Source organism: Barbatula barbatula, assembly GCF_947034865.1.
Source record: "Barbatula barbatula genome assembly, chromosome: 3".
Taxonomy (NCBI): Eukaryota; Metazoa; Chordata; class Actinopteri; order Cypriniformes; family Nemacheilidae; genus Barbatula; species Barbatula barbatula.
In genome coordinates this window covers 13,625,423-13,643,826 of record NC_136764.1, presented here as the reverse complement: position 1 = coordinate 13,643,826, position 18,404 = coordinate 13,625,423, and the positions used below count along the sequence as shown (strand labels likewise).

The 18,404-nt window shown below is 38.4% G+C and overlaps 1 protein-coding gene across 1 annotated transcript in view; it reads left to right on the top strand.

The window, feature by feature from the left end:
* LOC306891901 (low-density lipoprotein receptor-related protein 8-like) overlaps nucleotides 1-15,430 on the top strand; it is a gene marked incomplete at its 3' end in the record, with an annotated part of 41,791 nt that extends 26,361 nt beyond the window's left edge. Inside the window, exons 5-18 of the mRNA XM_079452524.1 lie at nucleotides 589-981; nucleotides 3,342-3,464; nucleotides 3,866-3,988; nucleotides 5,919-6,038; nucleotides 6,471-6,596; nucleotides 7,216-7,387; nucleotides 9,093-9,320; nucleotides 9,872-9,990; nucleotides 10,141-10,280; nucleotides 11,821-11,962; nucleotides 12,275-12,427; nucleotides 12,720-12,974; nucleotides 13,576-13,644; nucleotides 15,099-15,430. Of these exons, the coding sequence (XP_079308650.1) occupies nucleotides 589-981; nucleotides 3,342-3,464; nucleotides 3,866-3,988; nucleotides 5,919-6,038; nucleotides 6,471-6,596; nucleotides 7,216-7,387; nucleotides 9,093-9,320; nucleotides 9,872-9,990; nucleotides 10,141-10,280; nucleotides 11,821-11,962; nucleotides 12,275-12,427; nucleotides 12,720-12,974; nucleotides 13,576-13,644; nucleotides 15,099-15,430 (2,495 nt within the window). The remainder of the gene's footprint in view (nucleotides 1-588; nucleotides 982-3,341; nucleotides 3,465-3,865; nucleotides 3,989-5,918; nucleotides 6,039-6,470; nucleotides 6,597-7,215; nucleotides 7,388-9,092; nucleotides 9,321-9,871; nucleotides 9,991-10,140; nucleotides 10,281-11,820; nucleotides 11,963-12,274; nucleotides 12,428-12,719; nucleotides 12,975-13,575; nucleotides 13,645-15,098) is intronic.
* Between the last annotated feature and the right edge of the window lie 2,974 nt (nucleotides 15,431-18,404).

The following is an 18,404-nucleotide window of genomic DNA, read 5'->3' as shown; positions in this document are numbered from 1 at the left end:
AACCTGAGATAGATTTGGGGCTTTTGAAAAAAAACATTTGTGGATTGAGTAGGTTTCTATTTTAGAGGTTAGTGAACTTTAAAGAAATAATCTCAGAATCAAGCACACAGTTTAAAAAAACTCCCTTACTTTAGTTCTGAAAGCTAATAGCCTTAGTTATAATATAGTAACTAAGGCTATTTGTCATTGCTAACTATTTATATATAATTTAAATAATAATATAATATTTATATTTATATAATTTAAATAAATATTATTTTAGCTTCTTCACACTTCATATATATATATTTATATAAATTTAATTGATATTTAAGTAAATATTAAAATGGTACTTTTTCTCATTATGTAAACATTATATTATAAATAAATATAAAAATATATATTATTATATGTTATTATATATTTATTGACACTTTATATTTTTATATTTGTGACAACTATGCTACATAAAAAAAAATATAAAATTGTGTCAGTCTTCCAAAATATGTGAAGAAATGTGATGTTTTAACTTTTGTTGATGCTTGCATGTCTGTTGTATCTTTACATTAAAGCATATTTTTCATCAATTGGCTTTTGTCATATCCACAGATGCCAGGTCCTGCTCAGGAGGAGAATTTCAGTGTCGTAACCGCAAGTGTTTAGCACCAGTCTACGTGTGCGATGGTGACGACGACTGTGGAGACGGCAGCGATGAAGAGAAGTGCTCTCCTCCCACCTGTGGACCGCACGAGTTCCGCTGCAACAGCTCAGAGTGTGTGCCCACTCCCTGGACCTGTGACGGTGACATGGACTGCGCTGATGGTTCTGATGAGTCTGAGGGGAGATGTGGAAGTGGGTCCGGTCGGCCAGCTCCTCCTCCAGCTCGCCGGGCGCAGTGCGGCGCTGGAGAATTTCGTTGCGGCAGTGGGGAATGTGTGAGGCTGACCTGGAGGTGCGACAGGGATCCTGACTGCAAGGACAAATCAGATGAGGCTAACTGCTGTAAGTTTGCCCCCATACCTCGAATTTACTTTTTATACAGAAAACAGAACACGTGGACCTTACTGACATAAAGATGTAAATGTATAGTTCATATTAGTAAACTGGTTCAAGAATTAGATCAACATTTAAGTGAGTCGCTGTTTGTGATCGACTTGTTCTTTTTGCTGAAAAATACAGTAAACTGTTTTAAAGTTGGATGGTTAAATGTTGCAAATCATTGATTAAAGAGTCTTGCATCTTGCAGGCCCAAATTTATCCACTCACCATTTATCTCTTTCTTTGCAAACATAGTTTCCATAGTGCCTCGTTTTTCTCCTAATTCTTCGCCTGCTGAACTCGATGGATGCTGCATTGTACCGCACACAAAACAAACACTCTCAGCCAATGGGCACGAATGTGCTTGAATAAATCACAGCCATATTTATGGAAATTTCATTGCAGGACTCTGTTGTCACAGCAGGAGTTCTCTTTGTGAAGGGCATGCGATCTGCAAAATGTTTCTGAAGGGCACACATGCAGCAGGAAAAGGAATTAAATTCCCACAGATATCGTAAAGATGTACCAAAGATGGTAAACAAAGGTTCATGACAGATCGTTTTGCATGTTGTTTACCATTATCTATTCCGCCCACACCAAGACGATTTTTACTGTAGTTTTTTCTACGAGGATTGAAGCATTTAGTGTGAAGACACACTTTAATCTTTATAATCAGTGTAGATATTATCGTTCCGCAATGAATGATGTACTTATTTTTATTCATGTTTCGCTCTTTGGTGGATGACAAGGCTGCACAGTGTACTGTATGTGGTTTACTATATCTGAGGGAGGCATGTGTCTGTCTCAGAAATCATCTCTGAATGCATTGCATCATCATTGACAGTCTGATGTTGGCTGTTTGATTAAAAAGTGTAGCTTTCCATGAGTATATATAAATTAAAATATTTTTATAGATTTAAAATGTTTTTCGCACATTTGATCTGACCAAAATTTAAGCCTTGCCTAAAACACAGTATTGCATGAGTATGGAACAAGACATTTGCGAGATGCGATTTTACAAACCATTTCACATTCCAGGAATGACTTTGGTGTACATCCAAAATCAGATTAGTCAAAAGTCAAAGCGCTGTCTCGTCATTTTAAACTTTCCGGGCCAAGTCATTCCCTCAAGGCTGGGAAAATTCAAATTTCACATCTCTGCTGTCATGCTTCTCCAGGCACGTCGGGCTGTATTAAGCTACCGTGAGGCATTTGGTTATTTTAGACAAGAGACTAGGAAGAGACGCTGTGGTAAACAACAGGATCTCATGAGTGTAAGCTGACCTAGGCATTGATTTTAATTTTGATACTTTATCCTGGTCTGATGTTTTGTTTAGTTTTTGCTTCAGAAGATTCATTCTTTCTTCATTCTTCATTCATTCTTACTGTGAGGTAACATGTCCAGGTCAATTACGATATAATTCTGCCCTGGCCAGAGGGAGTATGAAGACCACGTGAATGTGTCCGAGTGTTGCTAGGCGACCCTTTGATGTGTGCCCTTGAGTGTGTCTGAGAGCCCTTGAAATAGAAGGAGGGTACATCTGCCATAGGATACTTTATAATCTTATTAATTCCTTGTTATAATGCAGCCTTTGAGGGATTTTTCAATTTTTTGTTTTATAATAGATATTACTTGTGTTCTCAGATGTAACTTACACTCAGTTAGTCGAGAGCACCTCTCTACAACACCTCTCCAGAAACAATGAGTTAACAGTCCATACAATGGAAATCAATGGGGTCCCAAATCATTTGATCACCCACATTCTTCAAAATATTTTCTGTGGAAGAAAAGTCCTATGGATTTACATTTGTTCCAAATCTGCAGGCATTTCTTTGTTCTGATGAACACAGAGAAAGATATTTGGATGAATGCTGGTTGGATGAACAGTTCTTGGCCACCATAGACTACCATAGCAGGAAAGATTACAATGGTAGACAAAATTTCCCTAGAATTGTTTGTCATTCTACATTCTTCAAAATATCTTCTTTAGTTTTCAACAGAACAAATACATCTATAAAGCAATTTTTCCAACTATGTTAATCAATAGTGGCCAAGAACTGTTTGCTGGTTACAAACATTATTCCAAATATCTTTCTCTGTGGTCTCATTAGAACAAAGAAATTTATACAGATTTAAAAGAACTTAAGGGTGAGTAAATGAAGACAGAATTTGTTTTAATTTGTTTTGGGTGAAATCCCTTTAAGAAAAGAGGTTTTCTTAAGAACATCAAAAAGAAAGTTGCTTTGTAAAATTGTATTTCTCAGTCATCTGTGTGTCAGCGTTTTCTTTGGCTTATGTGTGTGGTGTTTTGGCTCATCCACAGTTCTGCTCACATGCCGACCCGATGAGTTCCAGTGTGGAGATGGGTCCTGCATCCACGGTATCAAACAGTGCAACAAAATCCATGACTGCCTGGACAAAAGCGATGAGGCTGGCTGTGTCAATGGTATGTTTTTGCGTGTTCCTCTTTGTTCCTTGAATCTATGGTGCTGTTTATTCAGCATGGTGAAAAGTATCCCAGAAATGAAATTGGTTCCGTTCTTTAAAACGACACCCTTCAACGTTTAATGGTTGCAGAGCTGTCAGCTGAGACAGAAGTCTGTCCTGTTGAAAGAAGGTTGTGTCGAATTGGTAATCAGTGTGGAAGTAAATCGGACAATCTTTTTGAAAATGGCTATTCTTCAGCAGACGTGCAAAGAGTCCACCTAAACGGCCAGACATTTGTTAAATCCCGTGTTTCGAATCTTTGTGCTGAGAATACACAAATTTGTAGTAATCTTCAAAACTGAACTGAATTCTATTGAATAAGGCTCTATTTGTTATCTATTTTTCTCTGTCATGCTTTAGCCACCAAGTGTGAGGGACCTCTGAAGTTTCTCTGTAGGAACGGGGAATGCATTGATGGCACGAAAGTATGTGACAATGTCAAGGACTGCAAGGATCGATCAGACGAACTCAAAAAGGAGTGCAGTAAGAAAATATTTCTAAGACAATTGTTAACATTTAGAAAGAGTAAAGAGGTTAACATGTACATGAACAAGATTCGAACAGTTTAGATCATTTTGTCTTGAAAAAAGATGAATCGCAAAATATTGGATGATTGCGAAATGAGGCAAATCTGAGCACACCTTGACTTTTTTGAGATCTAATCTCATCAGTCTTTTTGTAGTTGAAAATATGAGTAATACCTAAATCTGGCAAAAGCTCTGAATTTATTTTCATAGTTGTGTTTACTATTGCAAACATTGCAGTACCTTTGGTGGGGAACCGAACAAACCTTAACCTTAATCTTTTTGTGAATTTAGGGGATAGTTTGCAAGCTGCATAACCAAATAGGTTACCTAAGACACTGTTTTTTTGGAGAGGTCACTGCAGCAATGTGCATCATCATTTATACATCTCTTCATAAGATGAAAGAGAAAACAGGATTGTTATCTTCATATATCTCAGCACTATCTGGGACAGAGCTTTCTCTGATGAAGAAGAAAAGCTTCTCATAGTCTCATTAGCATCACAGAGGAATGAAGGCCTTGGAGAATGCGCTAGCTAGAGACCTGTGTGTGTACCTGCACATCTCACCAAACCTTATCCTTCTCTCTCAAATGCCAAATTCACCCACGTGCATCAATAATCTCAGTCTCCAGAGAAAGCACTCCTAACTCCGTTTTAATGCACTCTGTGTCTTCCCCTTTAATCCAGAAGGCTCCGTTGCTTATTTGACATATGGATGGCTCCGAGCAACGTGGCCCTGCCCCAAATTGCAAATTTTTCTGGATATTGTCAGGAAGCCAAAACCTTAGAGTTAGAAAGAACACCTGGTACTCAAATGCTACTCTGTCAGATAGTGGGAGGGAAAAATGAGAAAGCACATTGCTGCTTGTTTGTGGCCCACACATATCTCTCCTCTTGCCTCATTAAAATGTGTCTATGGTGAACCCAATAAATCTTGCTGCTCACTTAAGCAGTAGGTCGCAATATGTTCTCACGACCCGTACGGTATGTACTGTAAACACGCCGTGAGCTGGTTCAGTGCCTTAAATTTATTAACCACTCTCAATATTCTGTCAGTAATGTCATTCTTATTGTCTCATCACTTTCAGATAATACACGCGATGCCTGGTGATAGTGTAATACGTGGAACTGTCTTAAAGGAACAGTTCACCCATAAATAAAAAATCTGTCATCATTTACTCACCCTTGAACGCAGAGAAAGATATTTGGAAGAATGTTCGTAACCACATAGTTCTTGGCCACCATTGACTACCATAAAATTACAATGGTTGTCAAAAGTGTCCCAGAACTGTTTGCTGTCCTAAATCGTCCGAATATCTTCTTTTGTGCTTAACAGAACAAAACAAAACAATTTGTAAGGTTATTTTTCCTTAATGGCATTATTTACTCTCCCTCATGTCCAAATCTGTAAGCTATTTTTTCCTGAACACAAAAGTTCATAAGTAGTTCACAGTGACCTGTGACCTTTAAAAACTCTCACAGTGAGAGTTTTCAGTCAATAATGACTTTAATCTGGCCTTTTCCTAACAAAAAGCTTATTTTGTGGCCTATTACGGCTTTTTACATTTTGATGCATTTTGAAAATGTACGATTCACAAGGTTTTAAATGATTTACCCAAAGATTAGTTCTGCTTGTGTTTCGTTGAATGGAAGGTCGATGATGGACGGTAGAATGTTCTTAATTCAAAGCCTTGTTGGATGTAAGCTGTGTATGCACTGGATCTGTGTTTTTTAAACACACATTTGGAAATATTGATGAGTACTAAAGCCAGTAGTGTTGTCTACATTCATTCTCCCATATACAGCCTTTTTCACACACATAGACTAACATAAACACATTTCACATTGTTGTTAGTAATTTTTTACCATACCTCTCTTTGTCTCGTAGGTTTGAATGAATGTTTACTTAACAACGGTGGTTGCTCGCACATCTGCGTAGACCGGCCTATTGGATTTGAGTGCCAGTGTCCCGTTGGATACAAGCTGCTGGACAAGAGGACGTGTGGAGGTCAGACCTAACTCTTGTTTACTTGTACTGAAGTAGATCAAATTAATTTGTTTGTTTCCATTACAAGCAACAGAAGTGCGGATGTGAGATTACAAGTCCCAATGTTGGTTTACAAAAACTGTAGATTTACAGCACGTAGAAATAGCAAGAAAGTGTTTGGTTATCTACAATGTAAGAACTAACCACAATGCCTAAATTATTCTACTGTATGTAAATGATGTGGTGTAATCCAGAGTTAAAGATTTGAGCATCTATTAAACTGTGGCTACTTAAATCTCGGAATCCAATTTAACCCATGGATTCAATGAGCTTTTATACTGGGCAGGTAATAGCAGACTGTGTGTTTGTGTGTACCCATCCATTCTATTGTCATTTATCTGTGTCGAAGTGGGTAAGCACGCCTGCTGTCACTTGTGTTGGTTTGTTTCACAGACATCGATGAATGTGAGAACCCTGATGCCTGCAGTCAGATCTGCATCAACCTTAAAGGGGATTTCAAGTGTGAATGTCACCCGGGTTATGAAATGGACCCTGTGAGCAAAACATGCAAAGCAAAGGGTAAGACATTTTTCATACGTTTGATGTTGTATTGATAGTGACAATAAAGATTATGTGTCCATTTGCCAACTGCTTGAATACGGCTCAATTTATTTATTCTAACACTAGTTCTCATTCATTCCAACCTTTACTTAGAAATGGAGTTCTGAGTTGTCTTATTACAATAAATAAATGTATCTCAGACAAAAGACCATTTTGTGAAAGATGGATTTTCACTTTTGAAAGCTTTGCCGTGGTAGTTAATGAGTCTGCTGTTCCCTTTATAAATCATTTTCCCTCAATGAACCATTTCAACATTCAGTTCAGAAGTTCATGCTCTCAGGCATCATGCATTATATTGTACAGTGGACCACACATCCCTTGTGTCTTTTTTCAATGTTTGCCAGAACATTCTGTTCTGCCTAGCTCATGCTGAATTTTTCGTCAGATGTTATCACATGACTGATTTCTGCTTCCTGTGTCCTCCATGGCTCATCAGTCTTCCAGAACAAAATACTGTTGCTGAAAAATTGCACAGGGAAACACTCCCTTGGTGCTGTCAGAAATGGAGTCTACGGCATGGAGGAGACATGTAAAGTCAGTCTTACCTGTCGTGTACTTCTCTATCTTCTTTATGTAGGAAAAAGCCCTTACTTGATGTTCACGAACAGACACGAGATCAGGCGCATTGACCTGGTGAAGAGAGACTACACGCAGGTGGTTCCCACTCAGAAGAACGCGGTGGCCATCAACGTAGACGTGGCTGCCAACCGCATGTTCTGGTGTGACCGTTTTCAACATAAAATATACAGGTGACCTCAACTTGAGCTTTTACGCTGTAAATATGTTTGTAAACTGTTGAGCAAAGCACTTAAAAGGCAGCCGGGCTCATTACGATGAGAATCTGCTTTCATTTCAGTGGAAAAGTGCTGCTTCACAAGCTAGTGATATGTTAATTTTCAAAGCAGGAGAAACAGCTTCAGTTATTTACATATCCCCTTTCTCACATCCTCAGAACAGACAACCTACTAATAATTAAAATTAGAGTCAGACCCATAAGAGACAGAGAGTCAGAAAATAACACTAACAAAACATTTTAACTACCACATTACTGTTCCTGTGTGACCGTTTTGTCTGGTTTTAGTTTGTGATTTATGCCCTTTGTTTGCAATGTGATATTTTTCTTTACATATGTGTTATTGTAGTTTTCTGTTCATCTTGTTCCTGTTTCTTGTCATGATGGTATCTGGACTGTGTCCAAAAATCACTCCCTTTACACATACTGTATTTACTATTCCTGACATCACTAATACAGTATACTCGAAAGAGTGAATGAACACGAGTAAGTGAAATTGGACAACCAGTTTGGCTAAAAGGGCAGCAGGTATTATCTAAAACACCCAGCTAGTTCACAGACTTATCATAATTTGATAAATGGGGAAGACAAAATGCCCAGTGTTAAAGAGTCTCCAGAACCAGGATTAAAAACCACTGGTGTGTTTTTTGTTTTTCCCAATAAACCCATATTGGAGTTCTCATCTCCTTCACATCATCAGAGCTGTGTTTCAGACTATAGTTGATGCAGGAGAGTTTTTTGGCCGTACTATGGTGTGGTCCTGTTACAAACTCAAACATTTCAAACTTTACAACCTAATTTTTTCACGGTCGTTTCTTGTCTCCTGATTCCATGTTTCATGTGATACTCTTTCCTAATAATAGATATCTCAGCGGAACCCAAAATTATCTGACATCTCATTAAATAGAAGTATTCTGCCTCTGCCTTCTTTTTCACTGTCGGTCTTGTGTCACTTCTGAACTTCTAACTGAGGATAAAGTGCAAAGTCATTAGCTGTAACTGCTCCACTGTGACCTTGAACTAATTTGGATGATATTAAAGTTCATAATGGAAGGCTGTAGGGTAGTGAGCGAGGGGCCTTGATTTATGAACACCTGTGGCACTGATGAACACTTCAGATGATATGTAGAATGTGTAGAGGAGCAAGACAGACACTGTAAAATAAATTCAGCCCTCAACTTAAAAGTTTTAGTGACTTTCGCTGCCTCTGCATTTTTCAATTGGCAAGTATTTTGTATATTTCAAGTATCTTGTCCCCTTATAGAAGGGGAAAGGGGGCATCCATTAAAGGGACAGTTCACCCCAAAATAAACTTCTGTTATCATTTACTCACCCTCGATTTGTTCCAAATATGTATTCATTTCTAGGGTTCTGAGTTAATGAATTCCGCAATGTTCATTTTTGGATTAACTATTCCTTCGAGTGCATTAAGTCTCTTGAAAAGTTTTAGTTGATGAGTTTTATTGAAGAGATCCCAGCGACAAAAATTTTTTTTTCTGTCATCACTGAAAGTGAACGAGTGTCACACATTTTCTATTCAATGGACAATGGGATTTTGATTCAGTGAGGTCACGTACACACCACTAAGTTAAAACCAGAGAGTGAACAGCCTTTTTAACAGAAATTTGATTCATCACCAGTGTTCTCTCTCACCCTACAAGTGCGTACATCCATGAAGCAAGCGACCCGTCTCGCCACGTTACGCTGATCGATTCAGATCTGCATTCCCCTGAGGGTCTGGCTCTGGACTGGGTCCACCATAACCTCTATTGGACTGACTCAGGGGACAGAACCATCTCTGTGGCCTCTGCGGATGGAAGCAGGAGACGCGTGTTGATCAGCACCGAGCTGAGCGAGCCGCGGGCCATAGCTGTGGATCCAGAGAGAGGGTGAGCGAGTGTATCGCTGAGCAGCCATTAAATGGATCTTATCCTAACACTGTCACACTAAATGACACAATCTCACAGGCCACACTGGCTTTAAAGGTCACTGCAATTATAAGATCTCGCAGATGTGAAGAGTTAGTGGTTTATTATGAAGATGATGTTAATTCTAGACAATTCTAGGACTGACTCAAATGGACTAGTATGGCATAAGGGTGAGATAAATGTACTGTAAATATACAGTAGGTGGATGGAGAGCATGTTTACGTTTAAATGATGCAAGATTACATCACTTCTGCATGCCATTTATCGTCCAAGGTTTTTTCATCCAGTATTAAACATTTCACTTGAACAATGGTGGTAATGGTGTTTAGTGTTGATACACAAAAACAATAAATTATACTCTTATTTCATAATACTTATGTTTTGAAATCGTCTCTCCTGTTTTTATTTTTATCACTGAACGTACACAGCTCATGGCATTTTCACTGTTGGCATGGTGCAAATCGGTCAAACTAAGCACTGATCTTTTTCTGGTGAATACTTTGCTTTTACAGGTTTATGTACTGGTCTGACTGGGGGATCAGGGCGAAGATCGAAAAGGCTGGCATGAATGGTGTCGATCGAAAGGTTTTGGTGTCTGAAGACATTGAATGGCCCAATGGCATCACTCTAGGTAATGATTCTAGTAAACAGGAGGTCCTAGGAAATATTTGAGATATGATCTTGCTGAGGTCTATGTTTATTTAAAGCAGGTTAAGGGTGTGATTTTAGTTAGTCTGGTCTTACATCTCCAGACTGTTTGACACTTTTGTCTTTATAATAGATGTCGTAGGCAAGCGTTTGTACTGGGTGGACTCCAAACTTCACCTGGTCTCCAGTGTGGATTTAAACGGTGCCCAACGCAGAGTCATCTTGTCCTCTTCTGAGAGACTTGGCCATCCGTATGCCCTCGCTGTTTTTGAGGTGAGTGTGTCTTTGGGGGATTCACAGTACACAGTTGATCAAACTTTTTTTAGTTTTTTTGTACCATAGGTAATTGTTGTGATAAAGTCTCTGAATAGTCACAAAGCTTTGTGTCTGTTTTAACTTTGTATTTGATCTATGTTTTTGTGTCTCCAGTTAACACATTTACATTTAGGCATTTGGCAGACGCCTTTATCCAAAGCGACTTACATTGCATTATCCTATACATTTTACTTAGGTAAAAGGGATCGAATCCACAACCTTGTGATGGTAACGCAATGCTCTTAATACTGAGCTACAGGAAAGCTATATGTTTTGTGTATGTTTAATGCTTTGGCTGTGTATGATCCTATTAAAGAAAATGTAACTGATACATCCAGCAGTTAACAATGAAACCCCCACACAGTGCCCAATAAAAGCCCGGGTCAGGGTCAGTTGAAATACATGTGCAAGTATCTTACAGTCAAGGTATCAACTACTTTGAGTCTGATCCTTGATCAAGCTTGATAATATAATTCAGCACAGGACCTGATTTTGAATAATCTCGCCACTTCTGATACCCATTCCAGCAAAAAATCGAAATGTTTCCAGTTGCCAAAACTTGTTTTTTTGCACAATATTTACTGAAAAACATTTAAAAAATCACACAGAAACATGGAAAAATACTTTTGACAATCCCACAATATTGAAAGTCAGTCAGTTTTATTATTATTTTAATTCATAGAAAATATAAATATAATACTATTATAGTAACAATTATTTTATGTTGTTATATTTTTGCTTTGAATTTTATATATATATATATTTTGTTTTGTCAAACAAATATTATTAAATGTAAATACAATGTAAAATTTTAATTATTCAAGTTTATATTTATAGTTCTATTTTATGTCAGGGACAATATTCTTTTTATAGCGTGTGTTCTGCTTAAGCTTTTCCATCTCCATGGTAACATAAATTTAGATACGAAAAATTTGATTATGGTACTTTCGCAAAATCATGAGAGTCTGAAGTTGTGATGAACACAGTAATCTAAGATGAATCAGATCCTCACAGCAGAGGAGGCCCGAGGTGGAGCAATGATGTTCATTGTGACGGTGAAGCCGAAGGGCTGTTATTTCTGACACCTACACACCAGCCACAGGATTAAAGGTTATTTTACAGCACCTGTAGTCTGGATAGAGATTTCACCCCGGTAACAGAGTTATATACACACAAGAATTTGGGAAACCATTCAATGTGAAACATTTCCTGACAGACTTGTTAGCAGATTCACACAGGATGCCCTTTCTGAATTGATTTCCGTTGTTTTAAACAAACCTCTGGCGTAAGCAGACTGATGAAGAGCTGGCTCGCTTCCATTATCTAATGAATTTATCTAAAGCAAGCATCACAATTACCTTTTCCATTCTTTTGTTAGGGAATTTAAACAAACCCCTAATCATATGTTGTTTGGTTGCCAAATTCCTTGACATGAAAACTACAGGAAAGCAACACATTTCAGAACATGTAGACATCTGTTTGCTCTTGTGTGTATCAGGATCGGGTCTACTGGACGGACCGCGAGAAGGAGGCTGTCTACAGCGCAAACAGACTCACGGGACAAGATGTAACCAGTCTCGCCGAGCACCTGAACGATCCACATGATATTGTAGTTTTCCATGAGTTGAGCCAACCTGAGGGTAGTTCAGATTTATGCAATTTTATGTATTTGTTTTTCTATTTTGGTATCTTTGACTAATGACGCACCATATCAAGTTTATAATCCACTATAAAATATCTCCATTTTGTAATCTATTTTGCCTGCCATTATTTAGACATAACACTCTGGCACCAAAGACAATAAAGTGTCAACAATTTACAGTTGCACTATTGCTCATAGTGTAAGTCTCACTGGACTGAAGATGAAGTGTGTCTAACCCGTATGACGCAACGCCTCCCGCTGACAGGTGATTAATCACTGCGTGTTGTGTGTGTGTTGTGTGTGCGGGCAGCACCTGACAGCTGTAACCTGGGCGGTGTGACTAACGGAGGTTGTGACTTCCTGTGTCTGCGAGCTCCTCAGATCAGTGAGCACTCACCCAAATACACCTGCGCTTGCCCAGACAGAGAGGAACTGGGTCCAGACACACGTCAGTGTGTGCCCGGTAAGCTTGTAACATGGTGCCTTACGGTACATCACCATTAAAAACCAGGTGCAACGTGATAAGCGACCACCAACGCAGTTTGTGAGTCATTTGGTTTCTATATGTGCGGCACCAAGAAATGAGTCGCAGACAATTCATCAAGAAAGATCAAAAGATTAAACATCAGATCCCCGTAAATGGTACAAGTCGTGTCACATAACTTGCTGCTGGAAACTTATCCCGGAATGCTTCATTACAGTATATGTCAAGGTTAAGCAAATGTATTATCTTGATTCTTTCCCTTAACTTCCAGTTCAAAATGACACTGCTGTAACGCCCACTGTCTCCATCAACATCACCATGGAAACCATTTCGGTGGCCGGCCAGGAAGCAGAATCTCCCACAGCGGTGACCTCTCAGTCTGATAGTATAGCTGAAACCAGCATCCCATCACTTCTCACTTCCAGCCCAAAGGAACCGACCATCTCCTCCAATGCTACAGCAGAGCAGAGTCCAAAACAAGTTTCCAGTACCACACCAGGAGATACCAGTAACCTGTCTCACCACTGTAAGTGTAAATCTTGACTGCTTTTAAGCTGTGTTTGAACCGCTCAATATGCCCCTCCCCTGACAAACTATACAGAACATTCCATTGCTCTGAACTGGAAATTTCCATGAATTATATTTCCTACAAAATGGGAAAATCAAGTATTTTTAGTTTCTAGGTTGGAAAATTGTGTTAACTGCACTTCAGACATGCCAGTTAACAGCTTGCACAGCTTGGAAATGTCAACCATCAACCTGATTACAGGGACTGTTCCTGTGTTTGACAGTCTTTTCAAAACACCAGATGGAGAAATATATGACTTTTATTAATAATTTTGGCAGAATACCCCAGAGTTTTACTTTTCATTTTAAGAAATATGCTCCCAAACCTGTAGTACATTAATGATATTGATAAATAACCTCCAAACTTTATTCTTATAAGGTCCTCAAACACTGAAATAAATCTTATCAGTAACCTAATAGAATTTGGCCAAGTTGTAATTGGTGACTACCTATTTTAGGTTGAGGGTTTGTGAAGGGTCGTTTTGCTGTGTCAGCTTTTATGACTATTCGCTGATCAAGGGCAAATGAGTAAGCTTTTTTTCTCTTTAATTCTCCTATAGCCGGCAATGATTTGTTTCTCCTTGGCCGTAATCTGACAGTGGCAGTGCTTGGTGTTGTTATTCCCATAGGTAAGTACATCCTCAACCTCTCTGGCACATGGGGCCACTAGGGTCCCGCTCCGTGCTATTTTAGGAGCATTTTGACACCAGCGTTACTCACCAATGCTTGAACTGCAAGGTGATTGAGCCCAGGGCAACAGACTCAGCTTTATGTTAATGCAGTCTGTGTGTGCGCGTGTGTGGTGTCTGACTGAGTTTATATTCATTCCACTTTATTATCTTAGCGGGGAGCCAAGAAAAAATTCCCTAAGCAGTGCTACGACAAAATGGACTAACATCAAGCCTACTGCATTGCAGAGAGAGCAGATGTCACAATTTTTTTATTTATATGTTGATACAAATCTATACGACAGTAAAGTTAATATTTGATTAAAACCATGCCATCCAGTCTTTATGGAACGCTGATGACATGTTGCACAGATGGGCAATTCCAGCGTTATGGATGTGACATTTTCAGCCAAAACTTGAAATCTCCTCTCCAGACATCAGAAAAATATCATTCTATACACAAGTTTTATATTTTGAGTGGAAAAATGTATGCGTTTTGGGCGTGACAAAAGAGGATGCACATTTTTGTGAGACAACATACTTTGTACTATTTCTGTGAATTAAAATGTACAAACCAGACATGGTTTGCTCTTCTTTGAACAATATAGTTACTATATACAGTACATAAGCCCTTTTATGGTGGACCATTAGGGATCTGACAATTCACAAATAACTTTAAGAGAGCCTTCAAATGGTTATTTAAACCACCAAAAAAGCCCTATCAGTATGGTGAAAACCTTTGGTAGGAACTTGGTTTTCTAATTTTAAAGGCATAGATTCAGTCATTATTTACTCACATTCGAGTTGTTCCAAATCTGTTAAAATGTATTTGTTCTAAGAATATCTAAGATGTTTGGGAAAGATGCTTTTAACCAAACCGTTCTTGGACCCCATTGACTATCATAGTAGGTAAAATTACATTATGAACTAAATAAATTACTTTATTAATATATTTGTTGTTCATGTTAAACATAAAATAAGATATTTTAAAGAATGTAGGACAGCATACTGTTCTGGGGCACTTTTAACTACTACTGTAATTTTTCCTTTTATAATGGTCGATGGGGTCCAAGAATTGTTTGGTTACAAGCATTTGTCCAAATATATTTCTCTGTGTTCATAAAAACAAAGAAATTGATAATGGTTTGGAACAACTAGAATTTTCTTTTTTTGGGTGAACTATCCCTTTAGGGGGACAAAATATTGTCCTGCTTTTACACAGTTTTTATCCTTCTTTTTAGTGTTCACCCCTTTCTATCTCTCATCTTTCTATATCTTTTTAGCTCTTCTTTGCTCCTCACGTTTTCTCTTGTGCTGTCAGTTTCAACCAAATCTCTTTCTAGTGCCGTTATTTTTTCTGTCTTGTCAACCGTGTGTTAACATGTCCCTCATGACTGTATGTTAAACACATGCAGTTCCTATCGTTGCCACAGTGGTCTTCGGGGTCTTGTGCACCAGCATTTATCTAGTATACCGCAACTGGAGGCGGAACAGCACTAAAAGCATGAACTTCGACAATCCCGTCTACCGCAAGACCACGGGAGAGACGGAAGAGGACGAGATCCATATCGGCCGGACCGACAGGCTAGCTGGACATCACCACACTTACCCCGGACCCGTGGTGGGCATGACTCCAGTCGGCACGGCCACGTGCCCACCCTTCATTGCTTTACCTCTGGGAACCGGATTACCGGATCCTGCCACACACTGGTACACAGAGCAACCCACCATCTCGAGTGCTAAATGAAGAAGAGGAGGAGGAGAACTCTAGATGTACTGCGACCACACAGAGCACGACTGAGATGTGACTGGCACGCTGTGCAGGAACTGAGCGGGCTGAATCACACACAGAGAGTTTCTGAAGTGCACTGAAACACTGCACAGCAAATGCTGGATGCTTATATGATGAGATGCTGGAAATAGGGAAAAGAAAAGCTTATTGGATTTAATATTTAGGACACTTAACACAGTTTAATTGCAGTTAGAGTGACATGTTTTGCATTTAATTCTTTTCTTTTTAAAGTTTGACTTTGACTAAATATGGCACTGGTGGCATTTATATTCTGAAGTAGTCTAGAAGTGTAAGCACTTCTGGTAAAGTTGCAAAGAGAGCTTAGTTGGTAAAATATACTGGATTGGATTCAATTTATTGTCATTACACACATACAAGTACAGTGCAAAGAAATATGAGATTGACAATTCAAAAAGTCACATTTTGAAGGCAAAAATTCCAAATATACACCTCTGTATAGTTAACCAATGCCAACTTCATTGTGATTTTAATCCAGAAATGTTTACAAATGGCCATATTTGGAAATCTCACCCTTTTCTTTCTTCACTTCTTGTGTTATTGTGCACAAACAAACGTTTGCCTGTCTTATTTTTCATCACAAGTTTTCAACCCCACCTCTACAACCCGCTGAACAAAACAAAAGAATCCTTCACAGAAATTCTAATGGTTTCCATTAAAATACGATTATAAAGCATTATCTCTTTCCTTTAAAGCATTTGCAAAATTCCTTTTTGAAGTGTGTTTTTGCCATTATTTCAATAAGATTTAATGGTGTTCTATTGGTTCCCATCTGCCAGATAACATACCACCAATAGAATCCATCACTTAACAGTAGACCATTATACTGTAGTTTTCATTAAAACCAATCCAATTCTAAAATAATCAGATCCATAAAATGTTTTGATTGTGTTTTACACAAGGTTCTTTTTTTTGAGCAGGGAAATAGAGGTCTCTGTTTATAATCCAATCACGTTCAAATAGTTTCACTTCACATTGACTTTAAAAAGGAATTTTAGAAAAATAGAAATGATCAAGTATTTCTGGTTGTGTTCATGCTATCCAGATTCTTAATTCTTATCACCCGCATGTAAACAAAAATCCATTGTCTCGAATTTAACTCGACCATCTGGCAAGGTTGCACCGCATCGCTTGGCAGGAACCTGAATCTGACACAGTAGACTCATTAGAACAGCGAGCTCCTGGGTTTTCACATTCAGTCAAAATAGATGTTTCAAGTGCATTACGCAACAAGGTCTCAATAAGCCATGTTTTGCTAGGTGTAAATAGTTACGAACCAGTGATCATTTACGAAATGTCAGCGTTTCACACGTCTGTTTCTGTTATTTGGGTCCCTGCGTGCCGAAAGGGCTTGCGGTATCACCCGCTTTGATTTTGTTGTGTTTATTCCTGAAACAGGGAAACTGTCACCCCAAGAATTTAGCGTGTCTGCGGGCATTGAGCCATACTGTAGGTGTTATAAGCACGATGTCTAATGTCTATAAACACATTAGAATCACATTAACATCAAAAAATGTGTTTGACTGGCATGTGTAGCATGCTCAGCGTTCTCAATGCTCTCACTTCACTATAATGGACGTACTGACCTTTAAAGATGCTCTGAAAGGCCATACATTCCAAATGCTGGACATTTATTAGTTTTGAACACAAGGGTACCTCTACATTATTTTGTTCTGGTAAGGGGATGTTTAGTTTTCGTCTCAGGGAGATGGTACAGTGTGTGTGCAGTATTGAATAGGATTTTATTTTGTTTTATTAATAAAATTTGGCAGGTTGTTCTATCAATATGCACATGAAATGTTTGTTATACAAAAAAAGAGAAAGAAATGAATCTGTTGCACAACACCATTGCTGGTGTGAACCTCATCTGAACATGCCAATGTCACATTTCACCTCAAAATTAATTTTTGAAACGAACATTTCTTGAAGCTTATAATTTCAACAGGTTTTGCAGTGTGACATTATTTCTATAGCAATTAAGCACATTAAAAAGGCATATGCTGTTACTTCTGTCACGAAAATAATGTTACTGTGCAAAACTCTTCCTGAAACAGCTGTCCTGTGGCTCAGTGGTTAGAGCATGGTGCTAGCAACGTCAATGATGTGGGTTCGATCCCAGGGGATTGCACATAGTCACCTACATATATTGTATAGTACAATGCAATGTAAGTCGCTTTGGATAAAAGCATCTGCCAAATGCATAAATGTAAAAAGCTTTCTTTTTAATGCAAAATATTGTGTTGATGTGAAATATGGCCAGGCCTGTTCTTGATAGGTCCAGTAACATTCACCTGCTGAGACTTTTTCAAACTTTATATATTGTAAGGGCATCTTAAATTGGCAGACAGAAGGACAGTTTTCTCCCATTAGGATGGTTTCTGTCAGAAAAACAGCTGTTCTTTCACAGATTCTCTGATCAGATAATACCTCATTAAATATTAAAGAGCATCACTCTAGGATATAAAATACAGGCTCACTCATAAGAGACGAGCAGTAAATATGTGTGTGTGTGAGAGAAAGAGAGAATGTGATGTGTGCGCGTGTGTGTGTGTGAGAGAAAGAGAATGAGAGAGAAATCTGTGTTCAGAATGATTTGCGGTTTAAACCACTTTTGATGTATTGTTTCTTGATTAGGAAGTGTAAATATGTTTTCATACAAATACTTTTGATACAGCTTTGTAAAAATTGTACATAAGATTTTAGATAACAGTATTACCAATTGCCTAATTTATTCTGCATTTTTCTGATGGTAATATCTTTGCCAAAGTGTTTCTGTGCTTTTGGTCTGTTTTGTTTTTATGTTTTCTTTAGCCTCTCTTTTTTAAAACCCTTTTAGGCTGTGTAAATCATTTTCATTAGTTTTATTAAATTACCTTCTTATTGCACATTTTGCTTAATTGTTTTTTGTTCC